The sequence below is a fragment of the Rhyacophila brunnea genome, unplaced genomic scaffold, assembly GCF_057557595.1.
Source record: "Rhyacophila brunnea isolate RB1 unplaced genomic scaffold, BYU_Rbru_1.0 scaffold_20, whole genome shotgun sequence".
Lineage (NCBI taxonomy): Eukaryota > Metazoa > Arthropoda > Insecta > Trichoptera > Rhyacophilidae > Rhyacophila > Rhyacophila brunnea.
The window spans coordinates 34,881,077-34,903,577 of record NW_028232860.1 but is presented as its reverse complement, the minus strand read 5'-3'; the positions used below and the strand labels follow the sequence as shown (position 1 = coordinate 34,903,577).

The 22,501-nt window shown below is 34.0% G+C and overlaps 1 protein-coding gene across 1 annotated transcript in view; it reads right to left on the bottom strand.

The window, feature by feature from the left end:
* The window catches only part of Bruce (BIR repeat containing ubiquitin-conjugating enzyme), an 89,796-nt gene extending 68,899 nt beyond the window's left edge, over window positions 1–20,897 (bottom strand). The window contains exons 1-6 of the mRNA XM_085948176.1: window positions 20,661–20,897; window positions 15,136–15,323; window positions 10,915–11,049; window positions 8,044–8,294; window positions 6,295–6,496; window positions 5,208–5,454 (exon numbers count right to left, since the gene is read on the bottom strand). Of these exons, the coding sequence (XP_085804302.1) occupies window positions 5,208–5,454; window positions 6,295–6,496; window positions 8,044–8,294; window positions 10,915–11,049; window positions 15,136–15,323; window positions 20,661–20,844 (1,207 nt within the window). The 5' untranslated portion in view covers window positions 20,845–20,897. The remainder of the gene's footprint in view (window positions 1–5,207; window positions 5,455–6,294; window positions 6,497–8,043; window positions 8,295–10,914; window positions 11,050–15,135; window positions 15,324–20,660) is intronic.
* Between the last annotated feature and the right edge of the window lie 1,604 nt (window positions 20,898–22,501).

Sequence of the window (22,501 nt, the reverse complement as noted above, 5' to 3'; positions counted from 1 at the left end):
TAGGTACATATTATTATCTATACTATAATTTTCGTTTTTCTTTGTACAAATCAACACGCGGAGTCGGATTTCGACAAAATTTGGACAGTAGACGGAGGCCGACGAGCCGGAGTGCGTGGTTGGGGCCTCGAATTTCAGATATAACCCGTTGCACCCCAGGGACAGTTTTACAGTTTTTGCGGAAAAAAAGTCGCCGCGTACAAGGCCTTGAAACGCGGAAGTTAATGCTGCAACCCCTATTTTTTATTGACGCTAGAATGTGTACATTTAAAAAATATTGGCGTTTATTTCAGCTTGATCGGAGGTCAAATGGCAAAGTTAGATGCAAATGACGTGTTACGCGTAGATCAGAATGCTTCACTCACGGACAATAATTGTATGTAGTGGCATCAGAGCCGGAGTGCGTGGTCTGGGTCCCAAATTTCAGTTTTAACCCGTTGCACCCCGTGGACAGTTTTACAATAATAAATTGAATTTGTACTACTTTTTAAGATATTTAAATGCAATAAATGTACAAAAAAATAAAAATCTAAAATATTATATTTTTTTACTTTTTTAAATTCAATCCTTTGCACTCTACGTAACTCCCGGGCAACGCCGGGTGATACAGCTAGTTATACATAAATAAATATTACAAAAATGTTTGATTTATTCTTCAAAGAATATAACCACATGAATGAACCCAAAATTGTGGCTCTATCGCCATATACCTATTCAAATGGATTTTCAATTAAATAAAATAAAAATTTAATTCGGGTTTCATTTGCCAAGCAATGATACCTGTGACGCCTGCGATAACCCTAAGATGAGTCTTAAAGATGTTAATATTTCTTTTGAAGAAAAAGAAATTCAAAAACACCTTTCGGAAGATCACATACAGGAAGCAACTGCAATTAAATAAGATTGATAAAACTCTTGCAAAAGAAAAATTTACCAGTATGAAAGTAATAATGGTTGACTTGGAGAAGTGTTTACCTACTCCATATAGTTTCCATCTGAGAAAATTGTGGACTCTGAATTTCACAATTTATGATGATGATGATAAGTGGTGAGACACAACACTGATGTGGAAGAAATAAATGAAGTGGTTGCAATAAGGTCAGCTGCTGCTTGATGAAATGGGCATCTAGTGTTTTAGCAAATATTGAAGAGCTGACGATTTGGTATGATAATTAATTGCCCTAGCCAAAATAGGAATATCATGATTGTTTTTCATATACCTGGTTTATGAAAACCATTCCTACGCTGAAAATCATAAATCAAATTCCTATTACGAGGCCATACACACATGGAGATTGACATTGACCACTCTATAACTGAACGTCAAAAAAAGATGCTGAACGGTATGTAGATAATTGTTACTCCATGGGATTGGGCTCAGTTTGTAGGGACATGTAAAAGAAACAAGCCTTTTAAAGTTATTAACATGGAGTTAAAATGATATAAACAATTATTGGTCTTTATATGCATCATCTTTAGCTCCTTTTGTGGCTCGAAAAGAATATTGATGGCACACCTTTTTTATTTATATCTTAACACTTTACGGTCCGGTAACGCCACATTGGCGTCCTTTGCAAGCCGAACGTTACGATCCGGTGACGCCTACGTGGCGTCCTCACATAGGCATATCTTTACTGTGAAAAATAAATATGAAATTTAATATTTGGTTGCAAGATCTATCGACAGATGGTTGAATGACATGTGCAAGAAGTAAAAGCATGATGGAAAAAAAATATTTCGGGGTTTCTACAGAGATGGCGGACGTAATACCATTCAGTATTTTTTTGTACCTATACCATTTTTTTTATTAGTTACAAGCCCATTTCTAGACAGGTGAATCACGAATCATGTCGACCCTTTTCAGTGGTAGTCTACCATTTATGAACCTGCATTCTTTTTTTTTTAAATAAACGCGATTTTTAGCTATGAAATTGCATCATATTTGATAATTTGTCTTTAATGGTTTACTACCCATGAAACATCCACCATGCTTCATCATCCATGATAGAAATCTTAACTTGAAAATGAGAACAGTTATAAATGTGAACTTGTATCGCGTTGTCATTTTCGTTCGCTTTTTTCGGGAGATTATTGCTTGTGTAACTGCATAAATAATAGCTATTATTATTTATATCGCACTAATTTCATTGAAAAAATAATTAATCTAAGTATATTTTAGCTAGGATATATATTTTTTATTAGTTTTATCTCCAAAAAAACTTTTTAAAATGGAGGACCATTCGTTTTTAAACAGAGGAAAACTATGCGGATTGTATGTCAGATATTCCCAGTGACTGAAGATATCGGAGATTTTAGTGTAATTTTCAATCACAATCAAATATTTCCGGGGATTTCCGCAACTAATAAACGTTTAAGAAGAAAGTGTAAAGTGTGTTCCTCACATAAACTTCGAAAAGAAACTATTTACATGTCCAAAGAGTGTAAAGTACCTCTACATCTACATATTGGTAATTGGTTTTCTTCGTATAATTTAAAAAAAAGTGTATTAGTTGTTAGTTCATTTTACATTCATAGTTTTATAAACTATTTCAAATAATTTCAGCTTTAGTGTGATAATAATTATTTCGTGCCTAGCCAGTTATCTAAAGGTATTATCCATAAGATTGAGTGTTGATTCAAATATTTTTGTGGAATGTAGATGTTTGTTTTACAATCCTATTGCTCATAGATTTTGTTATATGAATTTTTTACGCACGCTTCTGCACTGTTATTGGATTGTCTCGATTCCTACAATAATACCAAATTTTAATAAGCGGTGGGAATGAATATGCGTGCATTTTATTTATTTGAATTTACTCGAAAATATGCACGCCACTGCACTGCCTTTATCGGCTAGGCCATAAAACCAATAAATCACTAGTAAGTGTTAGTTCGGGAATGAATGTGCATTTATTTTTAAACACTTCACAGTTTGTGTGTAGTCTTTGTTATTTTATTATATTTGATAATCAGAGATATGAGTAGCTAGCGCTAAAAATGAATTGATACGTATTCTATAGCGGTGTAAAACATTTTGTATTTAAATATTTTATTATATTTTTTAATTAAAAAATAATATATTGTGATGCTTCATATCAATAGGCTGTTTCCTTTACATTATATTTAACAAATTGAACTAATCTAATAACATATAATAAATAATATACGAAAATTTACAAATTATATACTTTACCTTTATGGAACGCGGGCTAGAGGTTGACAAGTGTTGAATAAATGACACAATTTGATGCATTGATATATTTTAAGTATTTTCTGAAAATTTTATTGAAATATATCAATAGGTTCAAAAGTTATATCATTTTTAACTTCGCGATCGAAATTTGTTGATTTTCATTAAAAAATACCGGATATTGGCGTAGGTTCTTCGCGAAAATTCGCAGACCGTATAGTGTTAAGATAACGCTGGTTATCTACGTTATAAGGCGAAGTTCTCCGATGAAGATTTCCAAACTGAGGACCTCCGTAGAAAAACAAGGTCGCAAAATATTTTGTTTCACATTGGCATTCCACATGTTCAAAACATCCAATTAGCACGGCCAAATTACAAAGATCTGCAAACTTTCTTTTCCATCCACGTTTCTATACCCGTTATGCAGGCGTATACTGTGGCGTAACGAACGTTAGGCGCTCTTAAAAATTTGTGCCGAAAGTGTCCCAGAAGCAACTTCCCAAGACCTTGGTTGGCGTGCACTGGAGTGTGCGTGATCCCTTATTTGATATAATGTATTGCAGTCAATTCTCGATGAGAAAACACCTTCTCGCTCGCCGTAAAATGCCGCAAACTTTTTAAAAGCTGAAAAATTTTCCCTCGTAGATAACAAGTTGCAATGGCCGACCGGTCCAACTGAGGGTTGAACCGACTTGAGAAGCTCTTCCCTTTCAACCGACATATGGGGACACTCCCAGAGGATGTGATCGGCATCCTGCGATTCGGCACATAAGCAAGTCGGAAATTCTATTAAGCCAAGCGGACAGATCTAGGAGGCAAAACCACAGTGTCCGGTTAAGATCGCAAACTATGAAACAATGGATATCTCGGGAATTTCAAGAATTTTATGGTAGAATTCCACATAATTCCTCATCAGCTGATGTCCCGGAGAATGACCAGGAATAATTTTCATTGCGTTGATTTTTTTCTAGAGCAGTAATAAATTTCAAATAATGTTGTACTTATGTAAATTAAAAAAAAAATATAATTCCTTTTCATTGTAGACTTACTGAAATATTTTGTTTATTCATAATAAAATAATTATTAATATACACAGGAAATAAAAATAATTTATACCTATATGGACTTCCGTGTATTATCTATTGGTGAAGTATTGCTTAGTGGTACTTCTACATTATGTGTTAGAACATAAAACACGGAAGTCCATTAATTTATTAATTCTAAATGATTTGGTCTTTCTATCCATACTATGGTCAAAAATAAATTTAATTATGAATGATACCGTTTACAGACCCTAATTATTATAGTTGTTAAAAAAGTTGAGTTTCAAACATTTAATCTACACTAAAATCACTCTCCTGAACAAAAGTCTAAACGTGACTTCCGTGGTTCATGCTCTAACGTATTGATATCTATTAGAAAAAATCTTATTTATTATGGCGCTTCTTAAATCTTGTGATTTTTCTGAAGGTATGTTATATTTCTAAGATGTTTCTGAATTATTTATGTTATACAATAAAGGTTGTTACATTATAAATCTTCTGAATTGCAAAAAGGAGATTCATTGATGAATGGGTCAAATGAGCAATCGCAGGATTGAACAAAATATGGAGAAGCAGTTCCATATGACCTTATGGACCAAAGTTCACCTGGTCAAAACCCCAGCCTCTCCGTTTCTGTTACTGATGTTGAGACATGGATCACAAATAAAGACGGATCATCGATGCCTTTAAGATGTGTCGGAAATGGGCATTAAGAATTATAATATGGATAGCAAAGATCTGGAAGAAAAGCTATGTAAAGCACTGGCACTCTGGTCAGATAATCGGAAGGGAAAATGATAATTAGGTAATGATCGTCGTCAACGGAAACATCGGGAGTTAACACAGAAAAGAGACTATCGCCTACTCGACGATCCGATCGAATGAAGGACACATGCAAAATACAGGAATTGCTGAAGATACATAACTAGGACATTCGAAAAGAGGGACATGAGATCGTAATAGTGAACACTGACCGTGGTCCTTCCCCGGTGATTCATTCCACGCCTTTCTCATATTGGAGTATGGTCCGTAGACTTTATTGTGAAGGACAGGATCAGCGAGGGAGATGGCAAACTCCTGCTGCAGTTTCAGCTTGCAGTCGATGTTCCATATGGAGACTTTTCCGTCCGAGGTGCCCGTCAAAAATATGTCTCCCGAGTTGCCCCGTGACACCATCGAGATGTTGGGGTGAGAGAATGCAGGACTCGTCGCATACGTCACCTGAAAAAGAAATTGATACTCAGTGATGAACGAATTATGGCCACGCCACAGACATATTATTAAGATGGTGTTTTGATTGTTGAATATTCTGTCCAACCCCATTCCCCACCGGTGGTGACCTATAGACATTTGAGGTGGATCAGTAATTCAGGCATTCAGAATGTAAAACGGAATGTTAACCACAGAGCACCTGCTCTAGTGCTCTAGTAAAATAGAACATCAACTACTAATGCTCAAATTACATTGACAGATTGTGTTTGGCCCGATCGTCTGCCATGATTGCCAAAATCTATTATCCATGGTTTTCCGGGATTGTGAACGATCGTGAGCAAATTAGAACCAATCCTATTTCCGTCTGCCACGATTCACAAAGATTCAAGCGAAGATTTCCGACAACGTATGAAAATATGCAAAGCTTCTGCCCGCTTGCGAGGTTAGGTTTGACATGTGAGTTTTGACATAAAATTGCGTGGGAATAGAAGAAATAGTTTTCGGTCAATCTATATTATTAATAATAGCAATACTATGTTTATTTTAAACCAATCAAAAGCAAGGACCAACACGATTGAATCGATCGTTCACGACGATCGGCGTGGATCATTGGATCTGATTGGATCTGCGCGTCTGCCAATGTAATTAAGCCTTAAATGACACGAATTACAAAGTGTAAAATAAAACTAAGCCGATATTCTTCAATGTCACACTCGTTCGGTCGGCTCCACACCCAGCACCTCTTTTTCATGTGGTCAAAATTACACCCCTATTCCATACAGTCCACTTACTTCTTTCGAAATAATTATAACCATTTATTATTTAATGATTGTAGGTGGCATAGCTTACAGATAGAGGCACGTTGTGGGTGTATTCCCCTTTGACGAGGGGGCAGTTGGGCGAGTGCCTCTCGTGCTCACTCCAGGGCTCGTCTGTACGTTCCCAGCTGACGAGACACACAAAGCAGGTGAAGCACATGGCGCGGTCGTCCCCACTCGATGTCGGCTGATGGTAGAAGCCCGCCTGCGCCATTTGCGACGGTAACGCCCATCTGGAACACGCAATAATTTTATCAAGACAACTGAATCAGAATTTGCATTGTGACTTGAGATTAAATATCGGCCCCTTAGCCGGCTCGCACATCAAAACTCATCTCGTCTGCAACGTGCCGAACACATGACACATGCGACGTCATCATTATTCACAAAACACACGATGCTAAATGGAGGTCCACATCGAATGTGACTTTTAAGTTTGAAAAAATATCTAGGGCTGCTATCACCAAATTGCATGCATCTCGCGCTGCAAGTCGAAGACGCCATAACGCACACACACACCTACGAATTGATCATTCCTATAACGTCTCGCCGGTCGCCGCATTCAAATATCTATACGTTTCGATAGGTTACGTGCGACTTACGCTAGGTAGATATCCGGTCTTCATATGCAACATCGTTCCTAGAAGGTTTGATTTATGACTGTGCGGCAGACAAGGCGAATTTAGATGTGAGAGCCAGCTTAGAGTCAAAGATACTTATTATGCTATTTGCAAGTAGTTTATACAGTCCTGTTTTATTTTAGTACATTTGATTCTCAGCATTACATTTTGATTTCCCCCAATTTAGGCCTAAAATAATCAATTTATTTTAACTCATTCAATTAAATGTGTATTTCTATTTAACGACATGTCTGCAGTGCCGAAGGCCAAGATTACACAACGTAATCCGATCCCAGCGGCATCGGTCTAGTAAACTGCCCGGTCAGATTTTATTGCTTAGGCATAAAGCCCATTGACGCAGCGAGTGCGGCGCTCGCGCAAAATTTCTACAAGTGGCGCATAAATCATCGAAAATACAACGTAATCAAATACGCCAGCGCCCACTGGATTTGGCGACGCATTATACGCGCGCGCCGCATGAATCATCGTTTTTTCGCGAATCACCGCTTCTCGGCGATACGAATGAAAGAAAATACAATGGAGTCCATTCATTGAACACAGCGAGCAAAATCACGCTGCGTGAGGCATCGTCGATGGACGGGCGGAAAGCAATTATTTGATTACAGAGAAGTCATTGTTTTATTTTATTCCGTGTCATTATATTTCGCTGGTTGAATAATGTCGTCGTAAATATTTATTACAAGCCCCGAAATAATATAATATTTTTATTGCTTTGTTATGAGAGACGCTTTAAAAATAATTGTTTTGTGCTGCTTGGGCCGCTTACTACATAGGTGAAGGGTAATGCGCGGCGAGAGACGTGTGATTATGGTTATGAATAAACACTGCATACGCGGACTTCGCCCGCCCGACGCGTTCTGTGAGCGCTATCGCTTAGGGTCGTAAATATTATTTTTAAACGATCGACACATTAACAGTTTTGCTCGGTATACCCAAGAAGTAGCTCGTTATGAATTAAGAATTAGAATTAAGTGAATAAATGTACGGAGAAAACCATAAACTAAAATGTCACCGAATGTCAACACATCCGAGATCTCGCTATTTCCGTTATCGTAATAACCAAGTTCGACTGTAATTGGAGTTCCGCTGTATACAAGATTAATTAAATAAAAACAAGCGGATGAGTGATGATGACATACTTGTAATCCATGTGCGGCCAACGTTTGAAGGTCTCCCTCCTGGCGGCCTCTGAGAACATGAGGCCCCTGTCGTGGACGTCCTGCGAAGAGGAGCCTCCGGTGGGGGGCATGAGGTCGGAGATGCGCTGGTTGAGCGCGGAGGCGATGGCGAGCGCGGGCACGTGCCGGTTGTGCTGCTTCAGCTCCGACACTATGTTGCTCGCCACCAGCTTCAAGGACAGATGGGGGAGTTCTAGACATATTGTGCTCCACTGGAATAAATTAGAAAATTCGATAAATCATCAATCCAACCAATGTTACTTCTTATACTCTAATTACACACAATCATCAAACTTAAATGCAATTGTCTCCATGCTTGCCCTGTGATTGGTTCACAACATAGTTGTGTTGCTAGTAGTAAAAATTGTAATGAAACCAAAAAAAAATATTAATCAGCTTAGTGGTTATACTAATGACTTACCTCATATTTTCATACTTCAAATGTCACTGCAAACTTATAGACGATATTTGAATATTGCTGTATATGTTGCTGATTTTAATTACAAGCGTTTTATTTTTGTTTCGTATTATTGTCTTATGCAATCTATAATAATCTACAGGCAGACACGACCATCATTATAAAAGCAAACATCAACCTGACAAGAGCCTGGAAGCGGAACTCAACGCACGACTCGAAAAAAGGATTAAAAACAAAAAACATTTCACGATTGGAGCAGATGGTTGGTGGAAGTCATTCAGTCGGCAAATCTGCTCGTGTTATCTGGGAATAAACCATGCGTTTGTGTATGCGCGCATGCTTTTAAGAGAGCCCACATTATGAATTGATAGCTACACGATTGAAAATCTAAATAAAACTTGTGAATAAATAATTCGGCAAAGGTAATATTTTTTTTCAATATCCCTATTAGTAAAATTATATCGCCGCTAAAACCCAATCAAAACGTCTCAAACAAGCTCGCTTGGCCCTTAACCTCAAGGACGTTGTCTCTTTTAACACAGTCCAACCACCTTAGTCTAGATCTCACTCCTTTTTGCATCTAGTCTATCGAAGATAGGATGCCTTTCTATCCTTGAGACATGGCCTGCCCAACGGAGTCGCCCTACTATAATGTGAATGATCACTCTACAATGTTTTCATATATTTGGCAACTCTATGCCAGCCCAATTGTGCTCTGAAGACATGAGACACCCATACTCTGCGTAGGAATGAAAATGGTAATTTCTTTTTTTGCACAAGAATTTTTTACACTGTACCTACATCCAAAATATTTGACACACACATGCAACATAAAATTAAAGTTAACGATTTGATTCTAACACATTAATTTATTTTTAGACACAATTATGAAAATATGAGAGTTATAGTAGCAATGATTCCGTCGTGTTTACAACCGCATGATATGTATGCTCCGGGGGCTCAAGTTTTTAAATAAGCCGTACCATAAAAGATATCACCTTGTTTAAAAACACGACAGTTTAAAAAGTAAGTATTGTACTTTGAACGGTTTCCAATAAAACCTTGAAAATTTGGTGCGTGCATTTCTGATTGCATAAGATTTTTAGTCTATGGACTCGGCAACAACTAAGTAAACATGTAAACAAGAAAATAACCTAAAATATGGCGATGACATCATCATATATCATCAGTAACCGTTATGCTTCAAATACATTATCATCATCAGAATGATGCTCCCATCCCGTAGCACATTTTGGACCTTTAAACGAATATTGTCAGTTAGCAAAATCTGCCGAAATCGCCTGAACAACAATGAGGTCACCTCACGCGTATCGCGCTACATCATGAACTGCAATTAATTGAAATTAACATGAATAATAATTCAAAATTGGCACTCTCTATCATTGAATTGGAGATAGAGATAGTGATCATTCAAAATATTCTGCAGAATCACGAAACCATAGACTAAATTTGTCGCCGTGACAGCACACAACGTATGTATGTATTTGAAGCATTATAATAGCAATATTAAAACAATATATTCTTCAAGTAGGTAGCTAATTAATCCATAAAGAAGCTACGTGAAGCGAAGCGTCAGTAATATACGTGACTATCATGATATTATAATGTTAGATAAGGGAATGTAAACATAACTCCCAATGTATTTTACAAACCATATATGAAACCTATATTACAAAATCACAATAAATACTTAGATAAGAATTTACATTCAATATACTTACAACGATAAAATTTAATAGAGAATAAACACGATTACTCAAATTTCATTGCAATATGCGCCTGTCAATTACCTACATGGTTCTAGCCATGATTTATTCTGGATCGGAACCGTTTCCTCGTGTCAAGCCTATCAGGCACAATTAGCGAGTAGTGCATGACCAGTCAATGCGCTCCCCAAAGATGTAGATATTTTCGGTAACGTTTTATGTATTGTATGTATTCGAAATTTTATTTTTATGTATAAAATTGTATGTTTTTTGTTTTCAAATTTTTTTTATTTTTTTGGTTAATTAAATTTTAATTATTTCATATATTTTCTTCTTCTCTCTTGTGAGGGTAATATTTGTTATAATTTAAATCTCATGTTGTGTACGTCTTGAATTTAGATTTGTTATGTCCACAATGTTTTATTTTCTTAAATAAATAAATTACAATGCTTGACATTCAGCAACCCGCTGAAAAAATAAGACAGTATTAAACTAGCGCCTCTGGCGGGAGTGGTCAAAGTCAAAAACGTCCGCTGCTTTTAGATGGAGTTGTATAATATATCGAAGCAAATGTAAAAATATCTCATACAAAACTGAAACAAGGCGGTTTACTTTTATGGTATAGTTTATTTTAAAATTAGCCCTCCTGAAATGTATGAGGCGATTTATCAATTTTGGTTATTTTACCTTCTGCGCTTTAATTCCTTTTTTTGGTAGTTCGTTGGCTTTTTCAATGGCATCTCCGAGGGCTTTCACCACCTCTGCAGCGCACTCTACTGATACAAGTTCTATACTTTGTAAACATTGATAAAGAAGTACAGCCTGAAACAATAATACACATAGGTTAAAGAAGACAATCTATAACATGCTAAAAATCAATAATTTATCCTAATAGGTACTTACTATAAAGTACACAACTCAGAATATGAGAAATATTAAATCTTTGGAAATATCTTGGACAGAATGTGATACGCATCCGCATCTATCGTATGCCAAATGAATGCTTCACCAATTAATTAAGCGCTACTGATTCAAGTACAGTAGGCGCTCGATAATCCGGCGTTCACCAATCCGGCACGTCCAATAGTGTATCCAATAGTATAATCCGGCAGGTTTCACATTAAACTGCCGGATTACAGAGCAGAGTCGCTCCGCCAATAATCCGGCATTTCCGACAATCCGGCATAGGTGAAAAAATATGGGTGCCGGATTACCGAGCGCCAACTGTATTATCTATGCTGATATTTGACCGAGTATTTTGCTTATTCATTGATTCAGAATCAAACTTTCTTAATTATATCATAGATTTTATTCAAACAACCTGTCTGATAACAAAAAAACTCATATCATATAATATAATAATATGGTCAAAATTTAACAAAGAAATACATACATCTATTATGTGCAATTTCACAATAGGTATGTAATGAACTATAACTTTTAAAATCATATAAAAAAAACGATTATTTAAAGCGATATAAATATATGTTGACATTTCCAATTTCATTTTATTGCCAATCTTCAATTTGAACAATCCCGATATAAAATCTTGTGGGCTGAAAACCGCTCCATACTAATCAGGTGATACCTCATTGACTGCATACCGTTTAATACCAATACACCAACCAATAAATGGCTCCGAATGCTTTACGAACTATCAGAAAATGTGAATGCATCAAATCTATATGATTTTAGCTAAAGGCCTATCCTATATAGTAAATTGATGATTAAAAAACTAACCAGTTACACTTGACGCACAAACATTGAATGGAGCAGTTTTTGTTTCAGGGAAAAATTTCAATTGTGTATTTTTGTTTGAATTGCGACTTTTTGTGTTATGTGACGGCTCATTTAAAAATACCTATTCTCTGATATAACGAGTAATGCTTATAACGAGCAAATTCAACCGGTCCCATCTTCCTCGTAATAACCAAGTTCGACTGTATATTACTTTTAAGAAAGTACCTCTAATTTTGATAAATAGACTTGCTAGTAAGTTATTTTTTTGAATACTACCTACTTTTTACTATGTCAAATTGTTTTTGTGAAACTTTTTAATTTTAATATGTTAATGTAATGTATTTTTATTCTGTAATAAACAAAAAAAATCATCATTAAAAATGTTTTTTATTAATAGGTAACTAATCTTTTATAATTATATAAGTACCCTAATAATTTCAATTCTTAATAATTTTAACATTACTAACCATATTTTGAATCACAAAGATATTTTTAAACCCTTAAAAGGTAATTATAGGAAAATTTGAAATAACAATAACACATTTAATATCAATAGCATAAATGAAAAAACCCAGGGGAATTACAAGCCTCAACTAACTAATCCACCCATTACCTGTGATCCAAATTCCATGAATGTAATCTATTACATGTAAAAATAAAATAATAATATTTCTAAGCTATATTATTTATAATCTACTTAGGTATATTAGATATTTTATAGTATTGAATTCAGAAAACCAAACCCGACAAATAAAAGTCGCGTAAGTCAGCTTAATTATTTTCCCAAATAAATATTTCTTACCTATAATATTATGTTCTTCCTACTACTTTTTATATACAAATAATAGTCCCAACAATAACTACGTAATTAATATAACTCAATTAATTTTAATATTTTCTGGATAACAGTTTTTTGCCACTTTGTATTTTATGACGACTCGCATTTAAAAATACAGCTCAGCATCTCCGATGCTAAATTTCAGAATCTGCTGTTAAATAAATATAAATTCTTCTTAAGGGGGGACATGCTCGTCGAAGGTCAAAATTGAGTTTTTATTGTATTTTCAAACCATGATCCTGGACACTCCTTAAACGTTGTAGATAATCTATTTATATAATTTTAAAGCCTTATTATCCTTTATAGTTATTTTAAACATTTGATGACTGCATGAAGTATTTTTGTTACATAAAATAGTATTCTTTTAAACCTCTCGCTCTAATGTTTTAGAATATAGTCATATTTCGGTACGTAACTGTGCAGTGGTGTTAAGATTTTTTACATTTATTATTTTTTAAACGCATTTATAAAACCATTAGCATAATTTATTACGAGATAATTTTTGTAAAATATTCACGATAAAATATTATATTGATAATCTCTGTGATCCCAAATTTGACAAGAATTAGGCATTTTATTATTAAAAAAATCGGCAAGATTAACACATTTGAAGATGATTCTAAAGATATTTATTATAAGCTATGTCTTTGACCATTCAAGTGTGATAAACATCTTATGAATAATGATTGCTTTATAATAATTATTGGCCTAAGAATAAGGTAGTGTTTTTTTGAAATACGCCATTTCTTATGTCATTCCCCAGTGGTTAAGCTACAACATACGGCCGTAGCCATAAATTAACAAACTATAATTGAAGTAGGGAGTAAAATGATATTGACGCGCGTGTTTGAACATGTACCGTTTAAAAAAAAATAAAAAAAAATTCGGTTAGGTACATGTTCAAACACGCGCGTTAACATAATTTTACTCCCTACTTTAATTATAGTTTGTCAATTTATGGCTACGGCCGTATGTTGTAGCTTAACTACTAGGGAATGACAAAAAAATGGCGTATTTCAAAAAAACACTACCTTATTCTTAGGTCAATAATTATTATAAAGCATTCATTATTCATAAGATGTTTATCACACTTGAATGGTCAAAGACATAGCTTATAATAAGTATCTTTAGAATCATCTTCAAATGTGTTAATCTTGCCGATTTTTTGAATAATAAAATGCCTAATTCTTGTCAAATTTGGGATCACAGAGATTATCAAAATATTTTTTTATCGTGAATATTTTACAAAAATTATCTAGTAATAAATTATGCTAATGGTTTTATAAATGCGTTTAAAAATTAATAAATGTAAAAAATCTTAACACCACTGCACAGTTATGTACCGAAATATGACTATATTCGAAAACATTAGAGCGAGAGGTTTAAAAGAATACTATTTTATGTAACAAAAATACTTCATGCAGACATCAAATGTTTAAAATAACTATAAAGGATAATAAGGCTTCAAAATTATATAAATAGATTATCTACAACGTTTAAGGAGTGTCCAGGATCATGGTTTGAATATGCAATAATAACTCAATTTTGACCTTCGACGAGCATGTCCCCCCTTAATGAAATGAGTAGTATCGCTGGATTATTCTTTTAATATTACTTTCTAATATAATATATCTCTCACTATGTAAAATCTATTTATAGTAATTTTCAATAATTTCAATGAAAAGATCATAATAGTCAATACTGATATAAATTAACCCATTGGAGACAATCGACACCAATTTGACGCCGCTATTGACCAAGTGATTCTGGACAATTGGCATCAATTTGACGCCGCTTGTCCTTGGTAAAAATGTGGTATTTTTTACTTTTAGATATTTCTTAAAAATCTACATATTTAAAAAGATGATTTTAAATTAGAGTGTTTCAATACATAGACAAGTTTTGAAAAAAATATTTAAATTAATCATATTATAATAATATAGAAGTTTAACATTGTTAAATTTATGACATTATTTTAATTTGGCTGTTGTTTCACTTTTTTTTCATTTTCTGTCTGTCTCCAATGGGTTAGTCTGAAAGAAATTTTATCGGAAACAACTTTTTTTTCAAAGTTATACTGTTTTTTTGCCATACATTTTGTATTTCGTATCTGAATTTTTGTCTCGTAATTTTCGAATTAAATATACTTACGATAAAAGTTCCTATTAAAGTGTGACGACAATATTACCTAGGATTCAGTACACCATCGGTTTCTCGGACCCAAAATCGAGTGAGACCTACGGTTGCAAACCCTAGCGTCCGTATGTTGTTTTTAAACTAAGTTACTATGATTTACTTTACAAAATTTGATGAGAATAATGGTGTCGTACCTCGGAGAGGAATAATTCAATTTTAACTATCTGGTTGGGGTTATTTGGCTGAAGCGGTTGCTGTAAGACAGTGTGCAGAAGCAGGACGCCATTGTAGTCAGAGCGGACGCCCAGTCCCACGCTGTCCCAGAACACGATTCGGTCGGATCCCGGTAAATACTGTATGCCTACTGGTTCATTGTTGATTCCTGTAACACATCACAAAATTACACATCAGTTACAGGAAATCTTATTTTGGCTATGTATTTTTTTAGTTTATACCTACAGTATAATAAATGAGAACTCTGCCATTCGTATTAGTATTGATCTGTGTATATTCCAAGGCCTGAACAAAAACGATGCATAAGTGCGAGTGAGAAAGTATTCGGCACCCTTATAATCTCTGCGACATGCGCTAGAGTAAGATAAAAGGTTTACAGATGTGTAGAAGATTTTGTTGTCGGCGTAGCCGCTAAATCTTAGTTTTTTGCTTAACTAAGCGTCGATAACCTGGGAGCGCGTATTGCTAAAATTGATATTTTTTGTGTTAAACATAAAGTCAGTGGTAAATATTTTTAGATAATTAAGTAGAAAAGATGGTTCTGTGTGCTGTATTAAAATGTGGTAGCCGTACTGATAAGCAAGAAGGTGGTATTACGTTTCATAGGTAAGTTGATACATGTTCGTGATAATTTATTTGTATATTATTATATATTTTAATATCAAGTGACCGTGTTTCTTTAAAATAACTTAAATTATGGATATTTTTACCTAATGGTTGCATTTTGACCGCTTAAAAATACTATATAACTTAAAAAAATAGAAAAATATATTTTAATTCTGAGCGTCTGGTGCGGGCACTTTGGGCGAGCACTAGCGAAATGGTCTATGGTCTCGAACATTTGTATACGAATGAGTTCGCTCGCCCACAAACCAAGAGCACAGCACGCAGCTTCATTTAGCAATGCAATGGGTGGCGTCTAGATGTATCTATAGTCTAAGGCAGTGGTTCCCAAAGTTGACTGGGCTCCGACCCATCTAAGAAAAATCTCCAATCTTGCGACCCACCTCTTAGCTGTCTTAGAGAAAAGAGGGCATAAATATTGGTAATGCTCAGATTCCCTAGTATCGAGTCCTGGAACTACTTAATGCTGTCTTATTTGTTCTAATTGAAATAAAAAAAATATTTTTTATAAGTGTTGAAAGACTGTTGAAATAAGAAACACAACTTAAATAAAAAAAAAATATTATTTAAATACCTACACCTGCAAGTTATTTCAATGGGAAGGATGTATTTTTTTCTTATTTTTCTTCATTACAGTTTTAGGATCAACTTCAACTTTAGTTACTTTTAATCGCAGTGAATTTGATATATAGAATTTATTTCGGTATTTAGTTTTAATGTTAACCATAGCCGAAAATCCGACCTCACATAGATATGAGGTAGTAAAGAGGAGGAGGTCTTTCATAGCTTCATCGAACAGGCAAGGATAATTATCAGCAACTGAGAACCAGAATTTCGTTAACTGTTTACGATTGAAACTATTTTTCAGTGACGTATCTTCTGATAAATCAATGAGTTCTTCACTTGCTTTTGTTGACATACTAGTTGGTAAGTCGTCTTGAAATGGGTTACAAATCCAACGCAACGAATCAAACTTTTTCATCGCTTCCCCAAAATAGTCGTCAAGTTATTTATTAACAGTGATAAATGACTGGAAATTTCAGACAGTACGTACATCTTAGGCTGCACTTGGTTTTCATTAATAAAAATTTCAAGTGTTTCAAAACAATCATGCTTGCCATTTTCAATACAACTTTTCCACAATATAAGCTTTTTCATGAACGCTCGAATTTTATCGTGAACTGCAAAAATGTCTGATCCGTTTGATCCTTGCAAATACAAATTAAGTTCGTTTAATTTCAAAAAAATATCCGCCAAATAAGTGAGCTTGAGAATGAATTTTTCGTCCTGTAGATGTTTAATGTATTCAGTTTTTCCTTCCAAGTAAATTGTAACTTCATTACGCAATTCCACTAATCGTGTCAGTACTTTTCCCCTGGATAACCAGCGAACTTCTGTATGCAGAAGTATGGGTCGCGACCCATAGTTTGGGAAACCATGGTCTAAGGTATATTCTGATAAAGAAATTGGGGGTTGTTTGTTCTCCCAAAGTACAGAACTAACCGGCCATTTGGGAGAGCAACAACTGTATTCAATTACATAGATTAAATAATAAAAACAAAACTTCTAAACAAAATCCCACATGTTTGGTTTTTGTTAATAACTATTTCAGTTATAACATCATTATCAAGGCTATATAAAATAAACAGAGTTGCCTTGCCTATATTACTTACAAAAAAGATGAGATCTTCCTTACCCACTCTAGTAATTATTTCAAACATAAAATCGTCGAAGTATGTGCAATATTTAATTAACTTTACAATTAATCGTCGTTGCGCCTTCAAAATCGGCTATGTGCATAAATTTAACAAAACAGGGTTTTGCACCAAAATTTTTATAATAATTCCCTATACCAAGGAAAAAATATAATGATTATGATAAAATGTATTCTGGAATTGCTTTAAAAAATATTTCGATGTTGTAGGCGACAGGCATTGTAATTCACATTGTTTTTAGCCTCTCCTGTAAAGTTTTGAAAATTACACATAGGCGATTTTAAAGGCGCAACGACGATATAGAATATTGAGGGTTTTACTAACCTATGCGGTCTAATATAAACACAAACAGGAAATATAAAAAAAATCTGTTCTATGACTTACTTCACAAAGACTGACAAAGTCTCGCATAAAATCCTCATTATGAAATTGAATAGATATATTATTCTTGCTCAATTATTGGTATGAGTACTAAGCTATTTAACTGACTATAAACTGGTAGTTAAATATCAATTTCATACATGCTACATTTGGAGTTCTTCAAGGGTCTCACCTTGGCCCCTTGCTAATTTTGTGGTTCATCAATGATGATATAATTAATATCTTCAAATCCATTCATGTTCATCTATATGAATATACAATTTTTTTATTGACAATACTCAGAATGGTTAGCAAATAATATACTCTGTTCCCAAACGTTCATATGGTGTGCCATTATGGAGTTGGGGTGAAATTAGTGGCAATTTTAAACACCTATAACTCAGCAACTAATCAGAGGATAGTAACAAATGATATCCCATTCAAAATTCAAAGCTCCAAAGTTATCAACAGACTAGTCTCTTGATAATTTTGTCCGTAGCACACAAAGTGTGGGGCATAAGACAGGCCCAAATTATGTTAGTTTGTTAGCTTCAGCTGCCTGGAACGCCAAAATGTAATTTACCTTCAAACACACGGTTACATGTAAATTGTACGTATTACATTTCACCGTAGCACAGTTCGCCGTGAGCTTTCCTACTGGAAAGAGATGAAAAAAATACGCATTGTTCGTGGAGCTTGCAGACAATAATGTTGAAATTTAATCTAACCCAACAAATAATCCAGTGTATCGGCTATTTTCAAAATTTGTTTGCCACTGGCTTCCTGTAAGTAAACCGACAAGAACCGTGTTTTACAACCAAAGAGATTGGACAGTCTGCATACGTACAAATTTCCGGACACGCAAACATATACCTCCTTCCACGATGCTGGCTATGTTGATTTTTAGATTTTCCCAAGCGTTTCGACGTCATCATATATAATATAACTTCTTGGCTGATGTAATGCATTATCCTAGATAAATTTTGTCAACTTTTCAAAATGCGTAGCCATTGATCTTGAGTTATGAACTTCAAGTAGCCGCATAAGCTATAATCATGTGCACGTCGATAATTATGCATGTTAATTAAATAGTATAATTATTACAATAGACAATTTTCTCTTATCTAGGATGACAAGTAGATACTTGAAATAAAATGTATCTGTTCAAATAAAATACTTTATTTACCTATATCAAGACAATAATGTTTATCTTCAAGTAGAATTACAAATAAATTTTAACCCCCTAACTGTCGTACTTCTATTACACCCTAAAAATAATCAGTAGTTGTTCATCTTAAAAAAACTTTCTTTGAAAATAATCAGTGCATCAAACAGTTTTGCAAACATAGTATTTTGAATAGGCTAGCGTAGCTTGCAAAATATGCGGATGGCGTTAATCCTTTTAGGTCTTCGGTCACGACAGACCCATAACTGCTGTCGACTTAGGCTGTCTGCCGACAACACACTAGCCTAATGCAGCATCCGACTCCCTGTTCGCCTGTCGATCCTTAGAACATGTCGGCATGGTGGGTATAATGGGTGCAATAGGCCTTATACTAAACATTGCAAAAAATAAATATAATAGACTAGTTTTAGAATTTCAATGACACGATTCTACTAAGTGGTGAGCTCAATTTATGAAATAAAAAAGGCAGAATAACTTATATTACAGCGGAAATCGCAAATGATTAATTGAACAAGAATTTGAAGCGAGATTTGCTTTACGACTTAATGACAGTTTGATCATAAACCTAAACCCAAAAAATACAACCACACAGGAATGTTCTCGAATATTACCAATATGTAATGCACGTTTTGTTTATGTGACAAAATTTAATGCATAATAGTAGATAAAAATGAAATAGCCTATAACATTACATCATTGCCATACCTAGTTAATTTTTGTTAAATATGTAGGTACTGGTATTAAAATTAACATTTGACAGGCAAGTTAGTATAACATATTATGAATAAAAGGGCCCTGTGTGCCATTTTCTTTCATCAACAAAAATCGTATAATTTGATGTTGTTTTTCAACCATAGTGCATGAGAATTTGTTCCATAAAGCAAAATGCATTTTTTTTTTGTTAAAATTTAATAGGTTGTTTTCAAATAATTACTATAGAAGTTCCTAATCGAAAGGTTTATTATCATTTTATTATGATTCTTTTTTAATAAACTGTGATTCATTAGACATGTAAACTTTTATCATGTGTATCTTTTTTAATAAACTGTGATTCATTAGACATGTAAACTTTTATCATGTGTATAATGTCAACACAATGGAATTTCGTCGAAACTTTCTAGAAAAAGGTGACATTGTTTTAATTCCTACAAAAACAGTAGTTTTTGACTAAAACAAATCGGTTCAAAAGAAAAGCGGACGGGTCCAATAAATTTAGTAATCTTTAATTAATTATACAGCGCGGAATGATACTATTTATTTACGACGCATTTTAGTTTGTTTTTGAATCATTTAGAACAAATGAACGAAAAAATAAATGAGCAGAAAACGACTTTACATGCGATACGCCAAAACAAAACATTCATGCGCGGTAATTGAAAACATTTAGACGGAAGGTAATTAAAGAAAATGTAAGGAGAAAAATCAAAACATTATTACAATGAAACGTGTAAACCGTACAGGGGGGAGAGTACATAGCGCGGAAAATGTGTTTGGTGGAGTACTTTTCCGGTTGGATTGGAGGCGAGGAAAAACATGAAAATAATGTATCGATTTGAGGAAGGATCGTCTTTTTAAAGATCCATATAACCTTGAATCATACCTGATAAAGAACTTGACTGAAGAATTACTCCTGAATTGACGTCCAATACATGCACTACACCAGATTCGGAAGAGAGCAATATGACATTTAAATTAGGGTGGCAAATTATTTTGAAGGTATTTGTGTCGATGTTTAAATAGCCGTCTTCTCGCAGTAACCACGAATCATCAGCCATTATGCTCATAAATACATCTGACGGCCCCGAGAAATCGCCATTACACAGACAAGAAAGCAAGGTACCATAGAGCTCAATTTCATTATTTTGCTATTAACATGACTAATAATTAAATGACATAACAAAACCTCTACATGACAAAATTTCCTTTGAGATTTAATTTGGCATAATATTATAAAATATAAAAAAATGCGCACTCACTACTAACTGAAAATTCTTAAAATGCACGATTATATTATATAAATATTAACACGGAGAAATTATTCAGAACACGTCATGTTTTCATGTAGCATCAAAAATATTATAAGGTCAAAGAGTCTTCAATCTCTTTGTATGGTAGGTACCTAGGTATTACCATTTATTATTTTCAAGTAGGTAGTGATGAGGTAGTGTATACACTACGCACTATAAAGACACTAATGCCAAAATAAAATTGACCTGAAAGGCAGGGTTTTAAAAATAAAATAAAAACATACCTAGGTAGGTAGTACCATAGGTTAGTACTTTACTAAATGGCAGCAATCTAACCTTTTCATAAGTCCTACTATGAAAACCAAAACTCAAAAATTTCAGTACCTACCTACCACCAATGAAAATTTTTGGTCAGAGCCCAAAATGGACTAAAGTACAACTCCGACTCGTGAAATCCTTGAGACTGGTGCTCCGTCTCATGGAAAAATTGAAATAATGTTGATGTTCTTCAATACAATAGTTAAATAATTAATTTTCTTTATAAATTTAACTCGAAATATTGTCAGACTCATCGTAAAAAAATAATATAAATTTTTTGAAATGCCGTTATAGATGCAAGTATCTCTATTTCTATAAGCAATAATAAACGTTTGTATTATTTTGCTACAAAGATTTTTTTAGGTGATTTCAATTTATATTGAATTCTTGTTTTCAGTGAAAAGACTTTTTTTTTTATAGGATGTCCCTGCATTGTGTTTGTTTGAGACTTTAGAATAATAATAATGAATGTCATTCTAAAACTAATGACATTCGACTCGATTGAATGTTTAAATGGTGCATTGGTTTATTCTTTATTTATATTTTCTTTTAACACGAAATTGAATAAAAACTTCAATTTAATATGTGGAATTATTCAATTAAAATTATGCTGAATTTAGGAAAATGCTACCCACCTAGCTACATACAATATTATGCTGTATAAATTCAGGGTGGATATAATAACCAATAAGATTATAATTTCAAACATTATCATGTTAAAAGTCACTCTATATTAATATTATTATCACTTAAAAAAGAAATCATAAAACAAATTATAATAAAACTACTGCAGTTCACTGACAAGATAAGACACAAGAAAACCATTGTAGCTAGCGAACAAAATCTCATTCATTCGAAAGTGCTAAAGTAGAATACAAGCACTGAAATCAATAGTCTTCATGATAAGACGCTCTAAAGCAGTGATTTCCAAACTGGGAGGCGCGGAGTGTTGCAAAGAGAGGCGCGAACAGTTTAACACAATTAATGTAGCCACAGGTTTGCAGTTTGCAAATTCGGAACGATAATTTTGTTGTTAAACTTGTCTATTTGGTTGAAATTAAAAAAAAAATTAGTGAATAAATCAATGCAAGGACCACTAATGCATTCACTGATTTAAAAAGACAAAGTGAAGGCATTCATAAAAAATGGAGCTTTG